The 21,657-nt window shown below is 31.4% G+C and overlaps 1 protein-coding gene and 1 pseudogene across 6 annotated transcripts in view; one reads left to right on the forward strand and one right to left on the reverse strand.

Moving 5' to 3' along the window:
- Positions 1-21,657, reverse strand: part of LOC145291555 (protein kinase C iota type-like) — a 355,461-nt gene that overhangs the window by 301,065 nt on the left and 32,739 nt on the right. Inside the window, exon 1 of one of the 6 annotated variants that reach the window (XM_080137636.1) lies at positions 7,458-7,611. The exons of the other annotated variants lie outside the window; for them this stretch is intronic. Coding sequence (XP_079993762.1) covers positions 7,458-7,481 — 24 coding nt within the window. The 5' untranslated portion in view covers positions 7,482-7,611. Of the gene's footprint in view, positions 1-7,457; positions 7,612-21,657 lie in introns of those variants that run through there. 6 annotated transcript variants of the gene reach the window in all.
- LOC145242995 (U2 spliceosomal RNA) lies at positions 4,576-4,796 on the forward strand (annotated as a pseudogene).

The following is a 21,657-nucleotide window of genomic DNA, read 5'->3' on the forward strand; positions in this document are numbered from 1 at the left end:
ACACGTTACCACTTGTGAATACTAAGTGCTGTATGTAGGAGGATATAGACACCTCTCTGTAAAAACCTAATGTCCTCATCTTCCCCGACCAAGATATACATGCAACTGGGGGACTGTTGGTGATTTTAATATTCCCTTGACACTTCCTCCTTTGGAGGAGGTGGATTCATCCTGCCTAGGGTGAATGCCATTGGCATATATTTATAAACTATGCCATGTATCCACTAAACCAATCTAGAATTATTTTTTGTATTTATAAGCCTAACGTCCAGTATGATTGTCTTGTACTTAAGTTATTATCATTAACAAAAGGTATCTAAGAAAAGCCATCTTTCACTCTAAATACCAACATGTATTTATTGTATATTTTTATATAAATATATCCTTCCCATCACAGAAAAGTTAGTGATTAAAAAAAAAACATGTCTTTTTATAGATTCTAGGCGACACTATTTAAACTAATGTGGAGAAACAAGAAATCAAATAGCAAGTCAGACAAACAACCCATACTATCTGAAATTTAGAAATTTAAAAAGAAATTCTTTACTCTAAATAAAAAATCTGTAGTAGTAAATTTTGTTTTTCTTTCTTTACGTCATCAGAAATAATTTATATATTAAAAACTGAATTTCTGATGCAATTCTAAAACGTTTTTGACAGAGTCTACACTAGTGAGAGTATAATGGCCATAACAAGGTGAAAATGGCAATAATTACATGAAAAAGCAGTTCAAAACACGTTAATCTATAATACAGGGTGACCCCCAAAAAAACTAAAGCTAAATGGAGGCCATCTAGAACATATGCTGTAGAACGGAGAAAAAAAGGCCAAAGACCCTTGGGTTTTGATGTGTAGTTATGACCGAAGTTTCATTTCATTCAGACAAAACACTAAGAAAAGGGACCTAATTAGAGTTGGAGCCCGTTTTTTTTTTGGGGGGGGGGTCACCCTGTATAAATCTCATCTGTTTGAAATATATGTATGTATGTATGTCTGCCTAAAACTTTGATTAGAGGCGACGGATTTTCACAAGATCGGTATTGTTTTGAAGCTCAACCCTTCGGATGACAAATATCGAAAAATTGGTTAAAAATATTAATTCCTTTCCACCTCAACTGAGCACTTTTCTACAAAGAGGATGGGTTTTTTGCGTCGCCATTTTTGCAATTGGAATGATTTTACTAATTTCAACGTTCCAAACTTCCGGTTGCGTCATGAAGTAGGGGTAAGACATCAGGTTTTCTTTAACTTTCTTGTCTGCCTTAGCGTCACGGGTTCGAGCCTGTTTGCCTACTACCAATTTTTTTTTTTGCTCAACCAACACCTCCAAACACCTAGGCAACACTGGGCATCCAGGCTAGTAATATAAATAGTTTGCTTTTAGAGACTTGCCTCGTTTCAGATGATATTTTGAAGCTATTCTTCTATATTAGTTGCCATATCAAAGCTCAAGATGTTAGTCTACTCTAAAATTTCACCAATCACTGCAGTTGAGAGAAAAACAAAACACGCCTTATTTAAAGTTAATTCAGCTTTTTATTTTAACTATTGCTATAGATTTTATTTCAAGGAGTTTGATAAAACAATATTATGAAACAAAAGTATTTAATACACACACATTATATATATCTCTATCATTATATAAAAAAATCATTGTGTGTGTAGGAGTTCCTTCCTCATAGGTTCCAAAACGGCTGAGTCTATCTTTTGCAAATTTTACACAAGCTAAAGTATATGTCTGGCAGTGTTCGTAAATATGTTTTGTACAGAAATTCATCCAATAAGTATCGAAAATAAAAAAAATCCGATCCTAAAAATAGGATTTTGTTCTTATAGATAAAAAAAAAAAAAAAAATTACTTACACCGGCAAAGGGAGATAAGTCTCAGCAAATGATTTCTTATAAAAAAATAAATTATTGTCATCTGTAAACATAGCTCAGTGGTAGAGCACTCAACTGCAGATCCAATGATCCTGTGTTCAAGCCCGGGTGTACCTCATCTCCCCCCCCCTACTAATGAGTTCAATTTATAATAAAAACAAGGTACCATTTAAAATCGTCACAACTCATTTCTCCATTCTGTCAGTGGAGGAGAAATCCTTCACGACTGAGACAATTTTTATTTTTGTTCCTTTTCTCCACGTTAAAAAACGACCCTGTCCCGTGGGGAGGCATTGTAAATAGGAACAAACAGATGAAATTTGATAAAAAAATAAATAAAAAATAATGATAATGCCGCTTATTTTTTTAAAATGCTTTTACATATTAGTCCACCAGGCAAATTATTACTTGTAATATATAATATTCAATAGAGGATGGATTCTGTAATAATACATAGGCAATCTGCATAAATTAAAATATCGTGTTTAAGCTTACTGTACAACCAAGCAATGCCAGGCGTCCAGCTAGTATTATATATCAAGTGCAAGGGAAATTCAAACTTAAATTGCACTTAATAGGATGGTTAGAATCTTAAAAAGATCTCATTTGAAATATATGAGGAGACGGGGGGTGAATACTTGCCATCTGGCGGGATGCCCCATCTCCAACTTGAAAAATATATATAACTGCTTCCATATTTGCATTAAAAATGCATTCAGAACAAGATTTCACCAACAAAACTATTGATGGAGAAGTTCTTATTTTATCAGTTTTTCGATTGTTATTGATTGGATATAACAAGCAAAGTAAATCAAAACAAACCATTTAAAGATTAATAATGATCTTGAGGGGTTTTTATCTTATTTTATTTTCATTTATTCAGTTTGTTTTTTTAAACAAGATAAAATATATCAATAAATCAATTTCACTCTGAAGGCAATTAGTTTCCAACCAATATTCAAAACCCAAATGTTTACTCACTTAAAAGTGTATAATCATATTAGAAGTCATCAAATGTTTGTGTTCATCTGAATGAACATAGCACCGTTGTTTTCGGCTAGATTCTAATCAAACATTCGGTTGTTTGAATCTTAGGTTTTTAATTGAACTATTCCATTAGGATTAGTCGATTTTTTTTTTTTCAGCTAACTCATCTCTGTTCACAATGGTTTCTTCAGTGAAAGATGGTTTCCCATGCAACCGTTTGGCTCTAAATGTTGAAATCTTGCCATATTGATGGACATTATATGCAATAATTTATTATCTATATTATAATACGATAGCGTGTGTTATTTTCTGTGTCACACTTACATCCGGGTCATTTAATTGTTATGCACTTCCATTTCTTGCCATAAATAATTTTACCAAGAATTATTCATAAGTTTTGGTTATGGCTGAAAGAACTCCAGTTACATATACATACATATTTTTTCATAAGCTTATTGGTTTCGATGCAAGCTAATACACCCAAGTCATATGGATATATTTTTCTTATTTTTGAAATCGCAACTTTATAATATATATAAAAAAATATATAAATAAATAAATAAAAAAATCGATAGAACATTAACTCTATAATAATATATACGAAATCTGCAAGAATTAAAATATATTTAAACATATTTTACAACCGGGCTTTGATAGGCGTTCGTGCTAGCTTAGATAAATATTTTTGCAGTTTTAACAAAAAAGCTACAATAATATCAGAGCATCTCCATTTACGCTGAACATCTACAGAATGCCAACATCAATATATTACATATGAATGAGTCCCCTGTGGAATTTCCACAGGTCCCGTTATTATTATTACTACATCAGATCTTAGGGAATCTAGCATTTAATCAAATTTACAAACATTACCTTTCATAACTTGAATGCCTACTCGAGTTTCTAAAGTCTCTTTGTACAAGTGTTAGTCAGGACAAACTATCATGAGAATAATTTTCTCTACAAGTAAACACTGTATAATTATTTGCTCCCCCACCGAGCAAATTCAAAATAACATTATTCGCAGTCGAAATAAGATTTCCTTGGTATAGCTAACCCACATAAGCTATTACGAGGGATGGTGCAACTTCTCCAAATGATGTTACCTCAAGTAGCAACATAAAGCTGGATACTCCATCAGACTAGATGAATTCTTGTCCTGATATTTAGTAAGACTAAAAGAAAGATGTGCTATAATGTATTAAAATTGTCAATTTGAGAGAGGAAAATTATTTGCTCAACTTCTTCACTAATTCAGTGTCTACGAGATAAAGAACGTTAAAGGAACATTTGAATATCTATGTATCTTATAAAATTCAAGTGTTCTCATGAAATTCAAGTGTTAGCCCCTGGTAGGGGGTGCTCTGATTTCTGAGAACTTCAACTGAAGGAAAATGGAATGAAAGGAATTAATGGATAAAGCTCAAATATATAATCCTTTTCCAAGTATTATTGAGTTACACAATAGCTGAAGAAATTTATAGGGATATATGAATTAATAGAATTAGGAAGGGAGAATGTTAAAAGAATATAAGAAGTGAACCATTAATTCGAATAAACTCGCGATTTTAAAAGATCCATGATCAAGACATCATTTGTGTAGCCATATATATAGTCTTGGAGATTATTCAACCTTTAAAACTATATAAAAAACATTTCAATTCTAAGAAATGTTGAAATAATAAAAATGCAAAACCACATACTTTACATGTTTCTTGGCCTTTTGGTCAAGATCAAAGTGTAGTATCTGTTCTTCAGATGCTGCACTTCCATTTCTTGTTCTCTTTCGGTGGAGGAGAAATCCTTCACGACTGAGACAATTTTTATTTTTGTACCTTTTCTCCACGTTAAAAAACGACCCTGGTGTCTAACTCTGTCCCGTGGGGAGGCATAGTAAATAGGTATAATCATATAGTATTTAAACAATATAATAAAATATGAAAATGACCTTTAATCCATTGATTTTCAAAGGACAATGCTCTATCCCAAACATTGAGCATAGTATCACGATAGAATCTAATATAAAATATTTATCTTTATATTCTAGGTCACACCAAACAGTAAACATTAAAAAAATATATCTATACTTATACATTTTAAAAATGTTGTCTGAAGCATTTGATGTGAACAGACTTCACATTATCCAAAAGTCAAGATGAATTCTGATCCTATCTCAGGCCTTCATTTTTTTTAAGTCTTCATATATTTTTTTTTAAATCTTTGATTTATATTTCACTTTATAAGAAATGACATATTAAATTTTACTTTTGCCTTTTAATAACCTTCAACATCAACTTCAATCCGTTTTATATGTGATAAATCATGATTTTCACAAGTCATCAGCTATATACATGTAAAGTCTGCTTGAAATCCATTCAGTACTTTCTCAATCTATGACAGACTTATTACAGTGTAAAGAGGTTAATTTTTTTTAATACAAAAACTACAACTAAAAAAAAAGTAGCTTTCCAGGATTAATGATTTTCAAGTAAAATTATAACATTCAATGATAAAATATTTTAAAGACCAAGAAAAAAAAAAAAAAGGCTTAGGACGCATATACATATCTACATAGCAGGAAGTTCCGAGTAGTAGTAATTATTCCGTAACTACAAAAGCTTTTTTACATTTAAATTACAAGATTTACAATGAGAAGAACTACCCAAGCATTTTAAAGCACAAATAACTTCATAATTAACTCAAAGCTTGATGAACCACTAAGAAACTTGTTAACAGAGCTAATGACCAACTGGTTTTAATTGGTTATTTAGTTTTTGTTCTATTTATTGGCAAGGATTTTCTCACATAATCATTAGCTAATAATTAGGATGTATATATATATAAGATTATTTCATCAGAGTGTATAAATGCGATTTGTGAAATTAAAAATACATAAAAACCGATTTATAAATTATTGAAAATAGATATTTTTTTTTACTCTAGTTATCATAATTTAGAATATTACTTTTCTACAAAGTTATTTTGGGGGGGAGGAGGAGGGAATTGAGGAGTCATCGCTTATCAAGGCCAACAGTCATTGAAGAATAAAGGTTAACTAGATTAATGGATTGTCGATTTGAAGAATATAGAATATTTGATAGGAGTGTAAAGGATTGGAATAAATAAAGATAAGCTTATGGGGATGAATTATGACAAATATTTGTTTACATTGGATTTGAAGATGACCATGTTGTTGTCTGCAAGGAAGTAATCCCATGGTAATGTGCCCTATGGATGGAAAGTTTTTGGAAAGAAATTTTTCATGAAAATTCTTCCTGGGGCTAGGGACATGAAAGGAAAAAAAAGTTCTTGCGTTAGAAGAGTTCTTGCTGTAAATTACTAAAAACAGAACCAGATAGTCTGTATATCATAAAATTTGAATCATTTACTGTAAGAAGCACCAATTATATTTCCTTTTTTTTTTTTTTTTGCTTAATAGTAATGCATTAGATTTTAGTAAAGAAATTCATTACGATTTTGGAGTGGAGTCAGCCATCCGAATACAAAAACAAATATTGCTGTTTTCTTGACACTTTCAAAATCTGAATCGGCAACCTAGACACGAGAAGGAAAAGTAAATAACACTAGGCTGCTACTTCAGCAAAATTTTCTTTCCTAAGAATATATAAATAAAAAAAAAACTAATTAAAAAATAAAATAACGTTATGACATTTTATTAAATGATTAATTTTTTTTTTTCTGTGACTTTCAATGTAATATACCATTTTCAAAGAATTTTTTAATTTTTCTGGTGGCATTAAATTATAAATAGAATTCTGTTTTGTGGTTATAGAAGACGACAAGTTAATTAAATTCCAAATAGTTTCTTTAACAGTTTAATTTTTTAAAGAGATTCAAGTTTTTTTTAGATTTCATTTGGAATCACTAGTCGTGCTAGTGTCCAATTAGCGATGCAACTGAAATCCAAGTCCTATACCAAGATCACATGATCGAGTAAAAATTTATAGGGAATCCAATGGTGGTATTAATTTTGGGTTTGGATTTTTAATATCATAGGATCTTCGTTCATCCATTAACAGCAAAGGTAATGCCTTTATTTAAAAATTTAAAGAATTCTACAAAATAGTAATATGGGGTTCAAAGCTGGGAGCATGAATACATATAGTTCTCATTGCCTAACAGGCAACACTGGGTGTCCCTGCTAAGATTGTGTGTGTGTATGTGTGTGTATACATGCAAAATTTTAAAACTACAAATATATAGTGTCCTAAATGACTTCTGTAAGGATCAAAGTGTAGTATTTTTTCTGTCTTCAGTAAGTAAAATCTTTCTAGACGAAGGCAATTTTTATTTTCGTCTCAATACAGTACCCCTTTTAGGGAGCTGGATTTTCTTCATAATATAAATAAACCTCGTTACTACCCTCGTGAGAAAGCAAATAAATAGGGACTTATGTAAAACAAAAACTTGAAAATAAATTTTTAAAAAAGCTATTAAAACGAAATACATTGATCCACTTCAATTGTTTTCAAAATTATCTTCTCATTGAAAAATCTAATTACAAACAAAAATAAGACCTGTCCATTGTTTTTAAGAATTATACTCTAAAATTCACAAATCTGACTTACATTGCTTTGATGAAAGCAGGACATGTTGAGTAACTTTTACCATCCCAAGTATGGAAAATAGCCAGTTTGGTCGTCTGGCACCGAGAACAGTCTGGAATATTATGTAAAGTGTAGAGCCATTGTCGGACAAGAGGAAATATAGAAAAAAAAAAAGGTAACGGCCAAACAATCTATTCACTGAATTAGTGACAGAACATACAACCATATGTTTGCTTGTGTGTGTAGGTGAGAATGTGTGAAAGTCCAAGACTGTAAGTGAAAAAAAAAAAACAACCAATGAATGAGCAATAAAGAGAATCGTGAGAGCCAAGACAGACAAGTAAAACTCCAGGTACAGTCAATAGGTAGAGGAAGAGACATCTAGACGAAGTGGAGGAGGGGGGAGAGAGAGAGAGAGAGAGAGAGAGAGAGAGAGAGAGAGAGAGAGAGAGAGAGAGAGACAAGAGTGCTTGATAACAGGGATAATCTTAAAAAAAATCAGACAAAAATACAAAAACCATACATATTGGACTCTCTCTCACGCACACACATAATGTAAATAAGATACATATGCAAAACAGTTAAAATTTCCATTTTGAAGCAAAGTTAAAACTGGTGAGACTCCATAACACAAATACAAATTAAACAGTGTGGTAGAAAGCCTATTATTTAAAAAGCATGAGATCGCCATACAAATAACTTTAGACCATTCCTGTAATGATCGGTCCCTGTCACTTTTGCCGTGGGAATTTAGTTCTGAGCAGATCTAGGAGATCCATCCTCCCAGGCTTTGCCTTCTCTCTTTGAGAAGGGGTTAATTTATAGCTAATCGCCTGAGGCACCCTTACCGGGGAATGCCTAACAGGGCTGTCGAGGCACTTTTTGCAAGTCAGAGTGCCCCTCCTTGGGAACGCTGACTTCTCAATTCCACTTTCCGACTCTGGTGTCGGAGTTCTTGCAGTAGGAGAGAATTAAACAACTCTTCATATATATAAGTAAAAATTTCAAACAAAACGGAATATTAATGTATAGAATAATGGATAAGCATGACAACAGACTAGTGAAACATACAAACATCTCTAAAGAAGAACCAAACTATTTCGATATTCATACAACCATCCTCAACTGATGTAAATATAGATATCTGTCTAAAATCGAAATAATACTATTACTTTCTTAACCATCCCGCATTTACTTCCTCTTTTGAGTGACGTGGGGGCAGTGTAGTTCATTCGTCACAATAATTTCCTTCCAAGTTGTACCTCCTTCCCGGAGGGGGGGGAAGCATTGTTGCATATGTTTGCTAATTAGCAAAATATGCGACCAGAGGGAACATTTTTACTTGCATATAACACAATAAAAATTGACTAATCAGATTAAAAATAACTATAACGTAAATCGTTTTTAGAATCAACTAAATGAATCGAGAAATGTTAATTTACAGTGACATTTATGCTATCTGATGAAATATTTAGAATTTGATTGGTACTTATGCAGAATTGTAACGTTTACACACGTGTTAACATGCAAGAACCCAACACGTTATAGACTCCATCGCAAAGAGACAACAGACAAGAAAAAGAAAAAAAAAACTATTTCTTTTTTTCCCCCCAGTTAAATAACAGCTTTTATTTACAGGTACTTTCCTGTCCGACCATGTTTAGCACATATTTTCCTGTCCTCTCTCTAATGTGATCGTGATTATCATTCTGTGCATACGTACTTTTTATTATCTTTTTCCTTGCTGTGATGTCACTTCACACACGGCTCGGTCATTTGCATACAGCTGCCATATGAGCGTCAGTGCTTTGTTACATAATAAGGACAGTGCTATCGTCGGAATTTTCCAGGCAGTTTACATAAAGCGCTGAAAGGTGTTGAAACACTGAGCCAATGCAATCACAGAAGCTAACGTCATTTAAGAAAACATTTGTTATCATTGGTTCATCATATAAAAAATATATCTTGATTTGAACAAAATAAAATTAAAAAATTGTTTTGTTTGCTGTTAGTTTTCTGTTATTCAGACATTTATTCATGAAACTTACCTTACAATGAGTGTTTTTTTATGTTAATTCTCTTAAAGTTTCATAATTGTTCTTTTTATTTTCTTCATAACAAAAAGAATATCGTTTCCATTTGTTAATGAATTATCTGCGCAATTACAAAAATAATATCTTATTTTTTATTGAAACAAAAACGATATTTTAATTTGGTACCTTCTGGTGTTTTATTAGGTTGGTTCAAAAATAATATCGTTTTTATATATATAGTTTAATATCAAAAGGCAACATTTTTTCACCAACCTAATGCATTAATTGCCTGGAAAATTTAGACAATAGCATGGTTCTTATTCTGCACACCTACCATTTGATCTGCATATTTGTATTAAACTAGCATGTCCCGTGAAAATTCAGCAGTTGTCTCATCAGTTGCATATTTCTGTCATGCTTAAAAAATATTTACATAGCTGTCCGACATGAACTAAGTATGGCAATATTGGGTTTCCGTTCATCCATCGACATCCGCAAACATTTTTGATGCTGAAACATACTTATCTAAATACTCTGGCTAATGTTGGTTCAGAATATATCTGGTTATGGAAGTCTATTTCCAAAAAGGTGATATATTCCTATTCTATGGATGTCCAGAGTGAATCCAAGCTTCATGATATTGTAGCAGCTTTGGACAGAATAGATCCCAAATGCAAAAAAATAAATATTTCAAGTTAGAATTTCACGTCCAACACAAAAGCAACATCAGAGGAAATTTTGAAAATTACTTTATTTGCATTTCATCTTCATCAATTAGGGTGATTCCATCTTTGAAAACGGAGTGAAAGGTGATACCTAAGGCTATGACAACAGCATATTCTTTTCATTGTTTTGATTCGAGTGTGTATCCGTTGATATCTTATATGCTTTTATATAGAGTGATGTGGTTCTTGGTTGATTAACTGTGTCAGATATATATTCTCTAGAGCCAAAACAATAAGAATATGCTGTTGTCGTAGCCTTGTGATAACATATGTATGAACATGAACTTTCCTTCACATTATTATATATATATATTTATTTTACATAAGAGTTACCACTTATCAAGGCCCAGAGGCCACTCAAGGATAAGGGTTAAAGAGTGTCTAGTGAGGGGGAACCATAGATTGGAGCTCAGATGAACACTAGCCATGAAAATAATGATAAAGCAGAGACAGGATCGCTACGTCTCTTCTGTAAGAAAGAAGTTGCAAGGAAGAGAAATGGGCAGCTTTTAAAAAGTATAAATGTCAATAACTAAACTACTATTGTCTATCATCTAGTCAAGTTCAATTTCCAAATCTTGGTTCAACCTCAAATATAAGTCTCCTTTCTTTTTAATCTGTAATTGATGACGTTTCTTTGTGCGAGTAAATCATTTGCTGCAGAAAAACCTGCTTCAACCAACCAAGTGATGGGAAATCTAAATAAGAACGGAACTACTTTTTCAAAGAGCAATAGATGGGATGCCCCCACACTCAGTTATCCAATTAAGCCATCCTTTTATCCGCATGTATTTTTCTTGGCACTCACTCCAGGCCTAATTCAAAATTCTTGAGGCCTACGTTAAGAAACGCCGATTTAAATCACACTTAAAAGTATTCCTACAAAGAAAGAATTATGTACGTCGTACGACTATCCTCTCTCGATATTTTTAACTTGTTGTATCACCCTTGGTAAAGCATTGGTCAAATATAAATTTTGTGTCTAGATTCGTAAGTTTTACAAAAGATTAAAATGAACTTGATTAAATTTGCTGATAACTTATCAGGAATTCCATTTTTTTTTTTTTTTTTTTTTACAGAATTAGTCACAATTTTTTGCGCTGATTGATACTTCAAGCCCCTCCCAATTCAAGTAATAACCCCCCACTCCACCCGAAAAAAAAAAAAAAAACTGTATCCGTTCATATATTTCTGTATATATCTTGACAAAGCATTCACTCAAGTACAACTATTTGTTGCTGATTATACTCATTACTCAAAGTAAATTCCAACTTTATCTCTCACAGAAAACAATTTATCTCTTACGGAAAACAGTTTTCAACTATTGGAATTCTTTGAGATGAGTAATTTGTATATTTAGTGATTGATTGATTTATTTGCAGACTGTAACACTGTTGTGAAAGAACTATAAGGATGAGGATACAGTCCGTAAATAAATTTTCAACTAATTATGCAAAACAGTATTCGATGCAATGCAGTAATTGCCAAGTGATAAAGCAGCCATTAAGCAACTTCACTTAAAATAAATGGCCCCGTTTTATTCACACCAAATTGAAAACAGATACCGTTTTTATTTTTTTAAAGTAAATATAAGATTGTGTTTATTAGTTTTCCTAATCCTGAAGCACATAGTAATTTAGTGAGGTCGTATGAAATCCTTTTATTATTTGGATTCTTCAAACTACTGTTCTCATCTTGAGTGTCATTGAGAAAACAATTCTCATCTAAGACATTCAGAGACCTTTTTATATTTGTTTGCTTTGTTAATAATTAAATTATATATATATATATATATATATATATATATATATATATATTCATTTATGGTATCTGGAAGTTGACTATAAACTTGTGTTTCAGCTTTGGATGTACCTCATTCTTTCATCTGCCATCTCTATATCATATCACAGAAAAGAAAAAGGGTATCCAAAATTGTTATCAAACTATACCTAACTACTTTTATTAAGATATAAGTTTAATGCCTATCAATAAAATTTTTAGATGCAAACAATCTTTCTGTTAGTGGTTCTGAACAAACAGACTGTCCAAGTTTTTAGTCTTTTAGTATTAATTAGTGTTCTTTCATTTATTTTTGCATTTCGTTCAGTAGTTAACAATTTTTAAATATCCTTCCTCAAATTTGTAGTTAGTATTGAAATGTTAGTATTGAAATTTTAACTCCCCCCCTCCTACCTGTTAGTATTGAAATTTTAACTCCCTCCCTCTTTCCTGTTTGGCAAGTTGAAAAAGGGAACTTTTTTTTTTTTTTGCATTGTTACAGAATATGATACTTACAGAAAATGTGTTACTAAACATCTACTTAAGACCCACCATTAGAAGATGAACATAGAAAGGTGATGAATGAAATTATTGTAGCCTATACTAGCGGGGTAGGGGGGGAGGGCTGTTCGTAAAATACGCTTGAATATATTTTCATTTGTCCAGATTTTGTATGTATTATTATAGTCTTGATTTAAAAAAATTTAAAAATTGGGGTGCCATCAGCTAGAATCGAAACCAAAACCAAAACTGTAGCATTCAAAGTTGGTGATATTACCACTGTACAAACATGACACACATATGAACTGATTAAAAATTAAAAATAAACTAAGATAAATGTACAATATATAAAACGATTTTTTCAATTTTTACCCATTTTTTACCCATTAAAATCTATTTTAACCTTTACCCATTAAAATCTATTTTAACCAGCTAAAAATCCATAAAAGAACGGTCCGTAAAAACTCACATCATTTGAGGCCCCCTAGTGCCGCTCTACAACTTTTAGTTTCGGAGGAGATAGAGTTTGAAGATATGGAGACAGACATAGCCTTTTATATATTAGATTTTCAGAATATCACCCCCCAAAAAAAATCTGCCAAAGAAAAGAATCTTTGATAGTTAGCAAAGAAGTCACTTTAGCTAAAGGAAAATAACCAAATGGAGATCTGTATTTCAAGATGGCGGCTGTTAAGCTCTACTATTATATAAAAGGAACTTTGTGTGTGCATGTGTGTGCGCATGTGAGTTCGTTCCTTATAGATTCTGCAATGGCTGGACCGATTTTTTTTAAATTCCCCACAAAATATACTTTATATATCTGGCAGTGCTATTAGGTTTTGTATTGAAATGTTGATAATCAATAATCGAAAAAATCTGATGAAAGAAGAGCGAACAGGCAACTTTGGTCAAAGTTAACACCTATACAGCCTAATTTCACAAGTGCATTTGAGAAGTTTTATTACCACAAAAGCAGAAAGGCTAGACATATAAAATAAACAGTAAGTTCTTTGATATTCTTTGAAATGATTTTTTTCGTTTAGAGCACAACTGAAACATGATACTTGAGTTTAAAATTTCATTCAAGCCATTATACATAAAAGTAATTTTATAAAATCAACAGTAGGTTCTCTACAGTGCAATGTAGATTACAATGTATTGTGAATTAAGTCACTGCGAGAAGGCACAAGATTCCTCCTGGTGCACCTCAATTGGTCCCCACCTAGAGTAGACAATCAATTTCATTGAAATATGAGCGATTTTACCGATTTCGATGACAGAAATATAGGAGTGTGAAATATTCGTTGATCATTCAATCCCAGGCAAGTCCAACATAAACAAATTCCTGATAAACCGCCCCCTTAAGTAAGACACTTTATCAAATCTCCATTACTAACGGTTAACGCAATATTATCCCATTGATTATTGTACACACAATAACCCTTATCCCCAAGTGGCTTCTAGGCCTTGATAAGTGGTTACTACCATGTAAAAAAAACAAAACAAAAAACGTTGGGTCTCCTTGCTAGTTAGTTGTTCATCAAAAGAAACCACAAGGTTTCTTATAGCCTTAAAAATACAGCATTCAAAATAATTTGCCTCTTGTAGCATCTAATGAAAACGCTCAGTTAAGTGGAAATTAAGAGGAAAAGTATCTTACTAGTGTTATGGTAAGAAATATTTTTAAGTTTATTCTAACGAAGACAAAATGGTGAAACGTCTATATTTGTATGAATAGTTTAAGCTTGTGTGTCTTTAGATCAATAAGATAAAATGTGTCCACTTAAACATTACACCTAAGCAACCACAGTATTATCATAAAAAAAAAAAAAAATCTGAATTGAAATAAATTATGTGAGTCAGCACTTATCAAAGCCAAAGATCACTCGAGGATAAGGATTAATAAGGAAAGTAGAAAGTGGATCTTGAGTTTACTTTCAGCAACTGCATAACTTTCGCTTCTCTTATGTTGCCCTTTAGTCCTCACATTCCAGGAGCGATGTTTCTGACAAAGAGGGGCTAATTGCTGTTTTTTTTTTTTGGTCAGAATCTATTCCATCTAACACTTATCGTTTGCAAGTCGTTTTTCCTTGAAATTCTGTTTTTGTTGTTTTTTTATTTTTAGCTCCTTACATCACTTGGCTTTATGCCTTGTCTGGAGCGATTTCCATAAAAATTTATTTTCAAAAGTATAAAGTGGTAGGTGGAACAACACTGTAATGATTAATAGTATTGGAACTTGGGTAAAATTTGATTATTTAAGGGGACGGCACTATAGAGATACATAGGGAGTAGTTTTAGAAAAGAAACTTTGTTTATGAAATTTGTGTTTAGTTTTAGGCACAGAGAGTAGGGAAAATTGTTGACAGCGGTTGTAGCTAGACGAGTGCTTATTGTAAATATTTTGCAGGAGTGAAGCTCTGTCGAACACTTGCTGTGAAATTAACGATAAAGCAGAGATAGACTTGCAACATCTCTTCTGTGGAAAAGAGGTTGCAAAGAGAAAAAGATACAGGTTTCGAAGCCGGTTTTTGAACCTGTCAAAAATAGAAAATAGTGTGTGTCAATAACAGTGAAGAATGACGAAAAAAAAAAAACTGACCCAAATCAAACAGCAATATATCAGATTGCTATTCAGGTCTGATTGTGAAAATTAGATTAACTTAAATGTATATATTTGATATATAAAACGCATGTGGTGTGTACATTTTGTTAATTTGTAGATCAGTCTATATTCTTTGTCAGCCCGCTATCGCTTCATAAAATTTGTTACTTAAAAGCCAAAATTTTGTATAAACATTTCACTCAAGTCTATAGCAAACAAAACAATCAATTTCCACAAGTATTCATATAAATAATTATCATTTTGGTAATTTTGATACAAATTTATTATTCTTTTAAATAAGGTTCTTTAAAAAAAAAAAAAAAAAAAAAAAAAGGAATTTTTTTTTTCGGCATATACTTACTAATTGTGTTGCAAAAAAGTTTTGTTTTGTTTTTTTGTTTTAATATTTAAGCTTTTAGAGTGGGGGATCACTTTCCTATATGAAAGTAACATAATGGCGATAAAAGACGACCTCAACTCCTCCCAATTTTTTGTTTTTGTTGCTGTTGTTATCGTTGTTAAAAAGAGACAAAATAGGCAAGATAATCGGTAAAGATACAAAGAAAAAATATTAGTCCAAGATAAAAAATTTAAAGAAATTTAAAAAAAAACATGCCCATAAAATAATATATGTAAACAAGGAATATATATTATATATAAAAGCTCTAATTTTCTCTACTTAGGAAGCTTATTCGCTACATCTAACCACACTGATGAGTTGTAAGTGAGAAAAGAGCTGTCTATGCATGACATACATATCACACACCATTTTTGTATGCTACCTCGTTTAAAAGTACTTGCATTAATCAAGCATACATAGAATTTAATAATCTTGTGTAGGGGATAAAAATACGATGCAAAACAAAGAATAACAGAAGTAGATTATCTTGGCTTTCATAGAGACAATTCTGCAGATTCCCAACCCTTCATATAGCATGTGTGTTCTTTTGTGTGTCATGCTTACATCCGGGTCATTTAATTGTTATGTTCTATTTCTTGTCTTAAATAATTTTACCAAGAATTCTTAATAAGTTTTGGTTTCGGTTTCGATTATGGCTGAAGGAACTTAAGTTATATATATATATATATATATATATATATATATATTCATAAGTTTTTATTTCAGTTCCGATTCAAGCAAATGTACCCAAGTCGTATGGATATATTTTTGAAATCACAACTTTATAACATATAAAAGTCAATAGAACATTAACTCTATAATAATATACGAAATCTGCAAGAATTAAAATATCATTTAAGCGTACTTTACGACCGAGCTTTACCGGACGTTCGTGCTTGCTTAGATAAATACTTTTACAGTTTTAATAAAAAGCTACAATAATATCAGAGCATCTCCATTTACACTAAACATGTACAGAATGTCAACATCAATATATTACATATGAAGGAGTCTCCTGTGGAATTTCCACAGGTCCTGCTAGTTATTATTATTATTAATAATATTAGAAAGTTATTCCATTTTCGGTCCACCAGTCATCAAAATAAAATAAAATTTTTAATAAAAAGGGCACTGATTGTGTAAAGGAAGTAATTGATACTTACAATATCTATAAAAGTGAACGTGTCTGTGTGTCTGCCTGTGTGTGTGTGTGTGTGTGTGTGTACATTTCCCTACGCAATAACTCTGTCAATTTTTAGTCTACAGACTCGAAATTTGATATACAGGGTACTGAGATTTGGGAAAAATCTATGTGATCGATTTTCGGCCAGAAATTTAGCTGTTAAGGAGTCAAAGTTCAACGATTTAACCTTTGAGAACTCTACCAAACTCCTCCAACAATTTTGGGTCTAAACACTTGACATTTTAGATACAGGTTCCTTTGGCATGGATCTAACTTAATAACTTGATTTGAGCCCAAAATAAATGTTAAGGGGTTATAATAGGGGTCATATTTAAAAAAATTGCCCTTATTTTTTTCTTTTTTTGCTCCAAACACCCGGGCAACGCCAGGCACCCAGGCTAGTAATATATATATATATATATATATATATATATATATATACACACACACACTAGTGGGATGGGGGCGCCTGGCTTTGCTCGGGCGTAAAATACACTTAAACATGATATTTTAATTTGTTCAGATTTCGTATTATATTATTATAGAGTCGTGATTTCAAAAGTGTAAAAAAAAAAAAAAAAGTATTTGAGTACCATCAGCTAGTATCGAAATTGAAACTGTAGCATTCAAAGATGGTGACGTTACCACTGTATCCATGGGACACATATGAACTCATTAAAAATTATAAATAAACTAAGATGAATGTACAAAATGTATAACGATCTTTTTCAATTTTGACCCTTAAAATTATTTTAATCGGCTAAAGACCGATAAAAGAACGGTTTGTAAAAAGTCCAATCATTTGAGGCCCCTGGCGCCACACTGCAACTTTTAGTTTTGGAGGAAATAGAGTTTGACAATATGGAGACATATAGCCTTTTATATGTATATATACATACAAATATACATATATGCAAAGTTTTCCATACAGTAGCCTCTATTTACTTGCATCTGAAGAGTACATTGAAAAAGAAACAAAAAAAAATTACTGAATTATATATATATATATATATATATATATATATATATATATATTATATTTCTTCCTATATATCTTTTGTGTATTTCTTTGTCAATTTTTTACTTTCTATTCAGAATCTATTTTTCTATAGTACATGTTTATTTTCATTTCTAAGCTAATGTTCTTGTGCTGTTTATATATATATATATATATATATCCTTGCTCTTCACTTTTGATGAGAAGCATTAAGTTGTGAAATAACATGGTATAAAGTTTTTTTTCCTTATTGATTTGATTATTTATCAAAATTTAACAATATTTATGAAATAAATTTATTTACGATAGATATATATCGTAAATAAAATAAGAATATAAATGAATGCAACATGTATACAATACTATTTCTACTACTATTACCAGCAGGTTCAAGGCTCAGTGATAAAGTGCCGGATTGTCACTAGGTATAGCCACACTGTCGAGTTTTATGAATGAGGAAACACATGCCCATGTATAACACACACGTGTATGTATTATAGAAGATCAGGACTATATGGATATAGTCGATTTCAACTCCAAACGAAAGGGACTTATAGATATTCCCTGTACCAAACACTCATCAGCTTTTGTTTATTTTCATACATACATATATATATATACATAAATTCGTATTCCTGTCTGTTTGTTTGTTTGTTCACAATTTGATTAATATATACAAAAGGTCCATTACTTTAATACTTCATTCATTCCTATATATATATATATATATATATATATATATATATATATATATATATATATAGTATTATTCTTGCAAAATAGATGATAAAGAGATGACCTCATTTGCATATTACATTAAGGGAAATCAATTTATTAAATAGCGGTGTGTTAGTTATTGTTTATAGTGAGAGGATTGTTTTAAGTGTTCTATTTAAGTTTATTATTTAAATTTGATTTATATTGAGAACATATTTAATTTAATTTATTTTTACCAACATCGATTTTTTTTTATAAACCGATTTCAGTTATTTCAGTTTTGAGTTATTTCCCTTGGATGCTAACTTTCTTTTTGTTTTGTTTTTTCAGCGGATAATCAAACTAAAAATAATTCACACAAACTTTCAAGCATTATTTTTGGAATCAGTTGAAATAAAATAATTTCCGTGATTTCGCAATCCAGTGGATTTTTATTTTAAAATAAACAAACAATCTAATTCAACTACGATTTTTTATTTAAATAAAAAAAACAAAAAAAAAACTTTCATTTACCTGTTTTTGTCAGTTTTTTCTTCACATTTTTTTGACATCGTAACTGTTAATTTTCTTTCTTTTAATAACATAAGTAAAAACTCATAATTTTTATAGTATAAAAACATGTATTTCGGTTAACACAAATTCTACTTTGTTATTTTTGAAACTGAATTATTTACAGTTTGTTTTCTTTGCAACAAACCGTAATAACAAATCTTTCTAGACTCAGGGAGCATAAAAGAAATTCACTTAAACTGGAATATAGTCAGATAAAAGGTGCTCAATATCCGGAGAATAGCTTCTCTTCGTATCCCTTCTGCCGAAATATCTGGTGGAGAGTTTGTCATGTACGTCTGCCTTTTTCTGGGGGGGGGGGTTACATTTTCGTGTTTTCATTCGTTCTTTAATTTTTAAATTTTAGTTGGGGTAACGATGGAGTTGACATATAATGAAAAACTGGTCAATATTCTTAGTATAGCAGGTGTGGCCAAACCGAACTTCATGTCGACCCTGGCAACGCTGGGTATCCATGCTAGTACATACTTTTAATTTGTTTTTACATAAGCCGTAATGTGTTGCTACAGTCATGAGCATATTTCGCTCTGCTAGTATTTAGTAACTACAGACCTCTTCAGGCAATCACGCTTACATTAAGGGAATCAGTAACGAATTCGTTACAGATTCCTTTCAATGTAAGCGTGATTGCCTGAAGAGGTTTCTAGTTACTAAATACTAAAAGACCGAAACATGCTCATGACTGTGTAGCAACACATTACTGCTTAAGTAAAAACATTAAAAAGGATACCCTGCTCTATCTCTGTGTTGAGCACTCTTGTATTAACCTCGTTATACTTCACTGGTTATCTTACCTCTGGAAAATAACAACCCCAAATTATATATAAGTTTTGGGATGATTAAAAAAAAAATCGGAACGTGTATCGGAATAAGAAAAATTTGTGCCTATTCCGATGCAATAAACGATTCCTTCAATTTTTTTTTTTTGGGGGGGGGGGTGTTTGAAACAAAATCTTCCACTGCTGGTAGTAATAAAATAATCAATATTTATTGATTGTAAACTACCAGTAAAATTAAAATCTACAGACCTCCCCCCCCCCTCCACAAGTGTGTTTTTACGTTTGAGGAAATATATGCACATTTAACGTTACGGTAATCGGAGAAAAATAACTGTATAGTTAAATATTTAGAGATTTATAAAGAATCAGAATTAATAATTGTATCGGGTTCAAGAACTTAGGATGGAATCGATAAAAATATTGGAATCGTCCAATCATATATATATATATATATATATATATATATATACATACACACACACACATACACACACACACACACACACATACATATTACATATATTGGGTTTATCTTATAAAAAATAATCAAATGTAACTCGTTGCAATCAGCCCGATGAATTCCTTTAGAATGAAACACAAGCATTTATATATAGATTAGCCTGAGTGCCCGGCGTTGTCCGGGTGTTTGGAAGTGTGTGTTGAGCAAATAAAAAAAAAAATAAATAAATAAAAAAAATAAAAAAAGTGGTAGACAGGCAGGCTCAAACCCTAACCGCAAAAGAGGAAAATGTGGAAAAAAAAAAAAAAAAAAGAAAAGGTGACGTTATTGCCGTTGCATCCATCACCAAACCGGAAGTGGCAAAGATTTACATTAAGGCTAGTCAATCGAAAAAAGAGGATGACTTTCGAAAATATCGGCGAAAAAGGCGACCCCTCTTTGTAGTTTGGCCAATTTTTCGATATTTGTCGTCCGAAGGGTCAAACTTCAAAACAATATCGATCTTGTGAAGATCTGTCGCCTCTGTCGAAAGTTTTAGGCAGACATACATACATACTGGTGATATTTATACTATAGATTAGTTGCCCTAAGTATATCTTTATCCATTTTTTTTTTTTTAATTAAAACACTGGTTTGTCAATTATATTAATATTTGTGTTTTATTCAACTTTTTGGCTAGTTTCAGTCATCATCAGGAGATAGAAAGAAAAACGCCATGTGTGCTTTTAGTAGTCATAGACTACAGTTGCCGATAGATAGAACTTTATAATCATAAACATAGAATTTTGACGGGCGACACAAATGAAGTCATGTAGCCATTCAAAAGTCTATGTTCATAATTATAAAGCTCTGTATTCTTTTAAGCACTGTTGAAATGAATTATGGGAAAAAATATCCACGCTATGTTTTAACATATTATGTTGAAATATATATATTACATAAATAAAATAGAAATTGTCTGAGTTACATCAACGTATTGAACCTTCTGGTTTCCGAGCCAAATTGTTTTCTATATTAGAATACACTGCATGGTGTATATATTCCCACATTGCCCGGGAATCTATCATTTTTGTTTCGCTTTTATTTTAACTATGTGGATTGTTTTGTTTGCCAAATTATTTTGTTCTGTTTTTTTAATTTTTTTTCAATTGTTTAATACATGAGGATTTGCTAACAATTTTAAAACAGTTTAAATGCTCCCAAAATCCTTTCAAACTGCAAAGAATCGTAAAGTAATTCATTTTCTTTTTTTTCGACTATCAACAACAGATTAAAATAGACTTTTTACTAAAAGAAATGCGTGTTTGTAGATATATATATGTATATATATTTCAAAATTATTTTTTCCGGCTATTACTTTTTTTTTTTTTTTTTTTTAATTTCAATAATCGAATAATGAATTAAAACTTTATAATGTGCAAGTAACGTAGAAACGAAAAATGCGGACACATGAAATGTGGTCAGAAATGTAA

This window comes from Euprymna scolopes, chromosome 2 (assembly GCF_053919585.1).
Source record: "Euprymna scolopes isolate OS-2025 chromosome 2, ASM5391958v1, whole genome shotgun sequence".
In the NCBI taxonomy this organism is placed as follows: Eukaryota; Metazoa; Mollusca; class Cephalopoda; order Sepiida; family Sepiolidae; genus Euprymna; species Euprymna scolopes.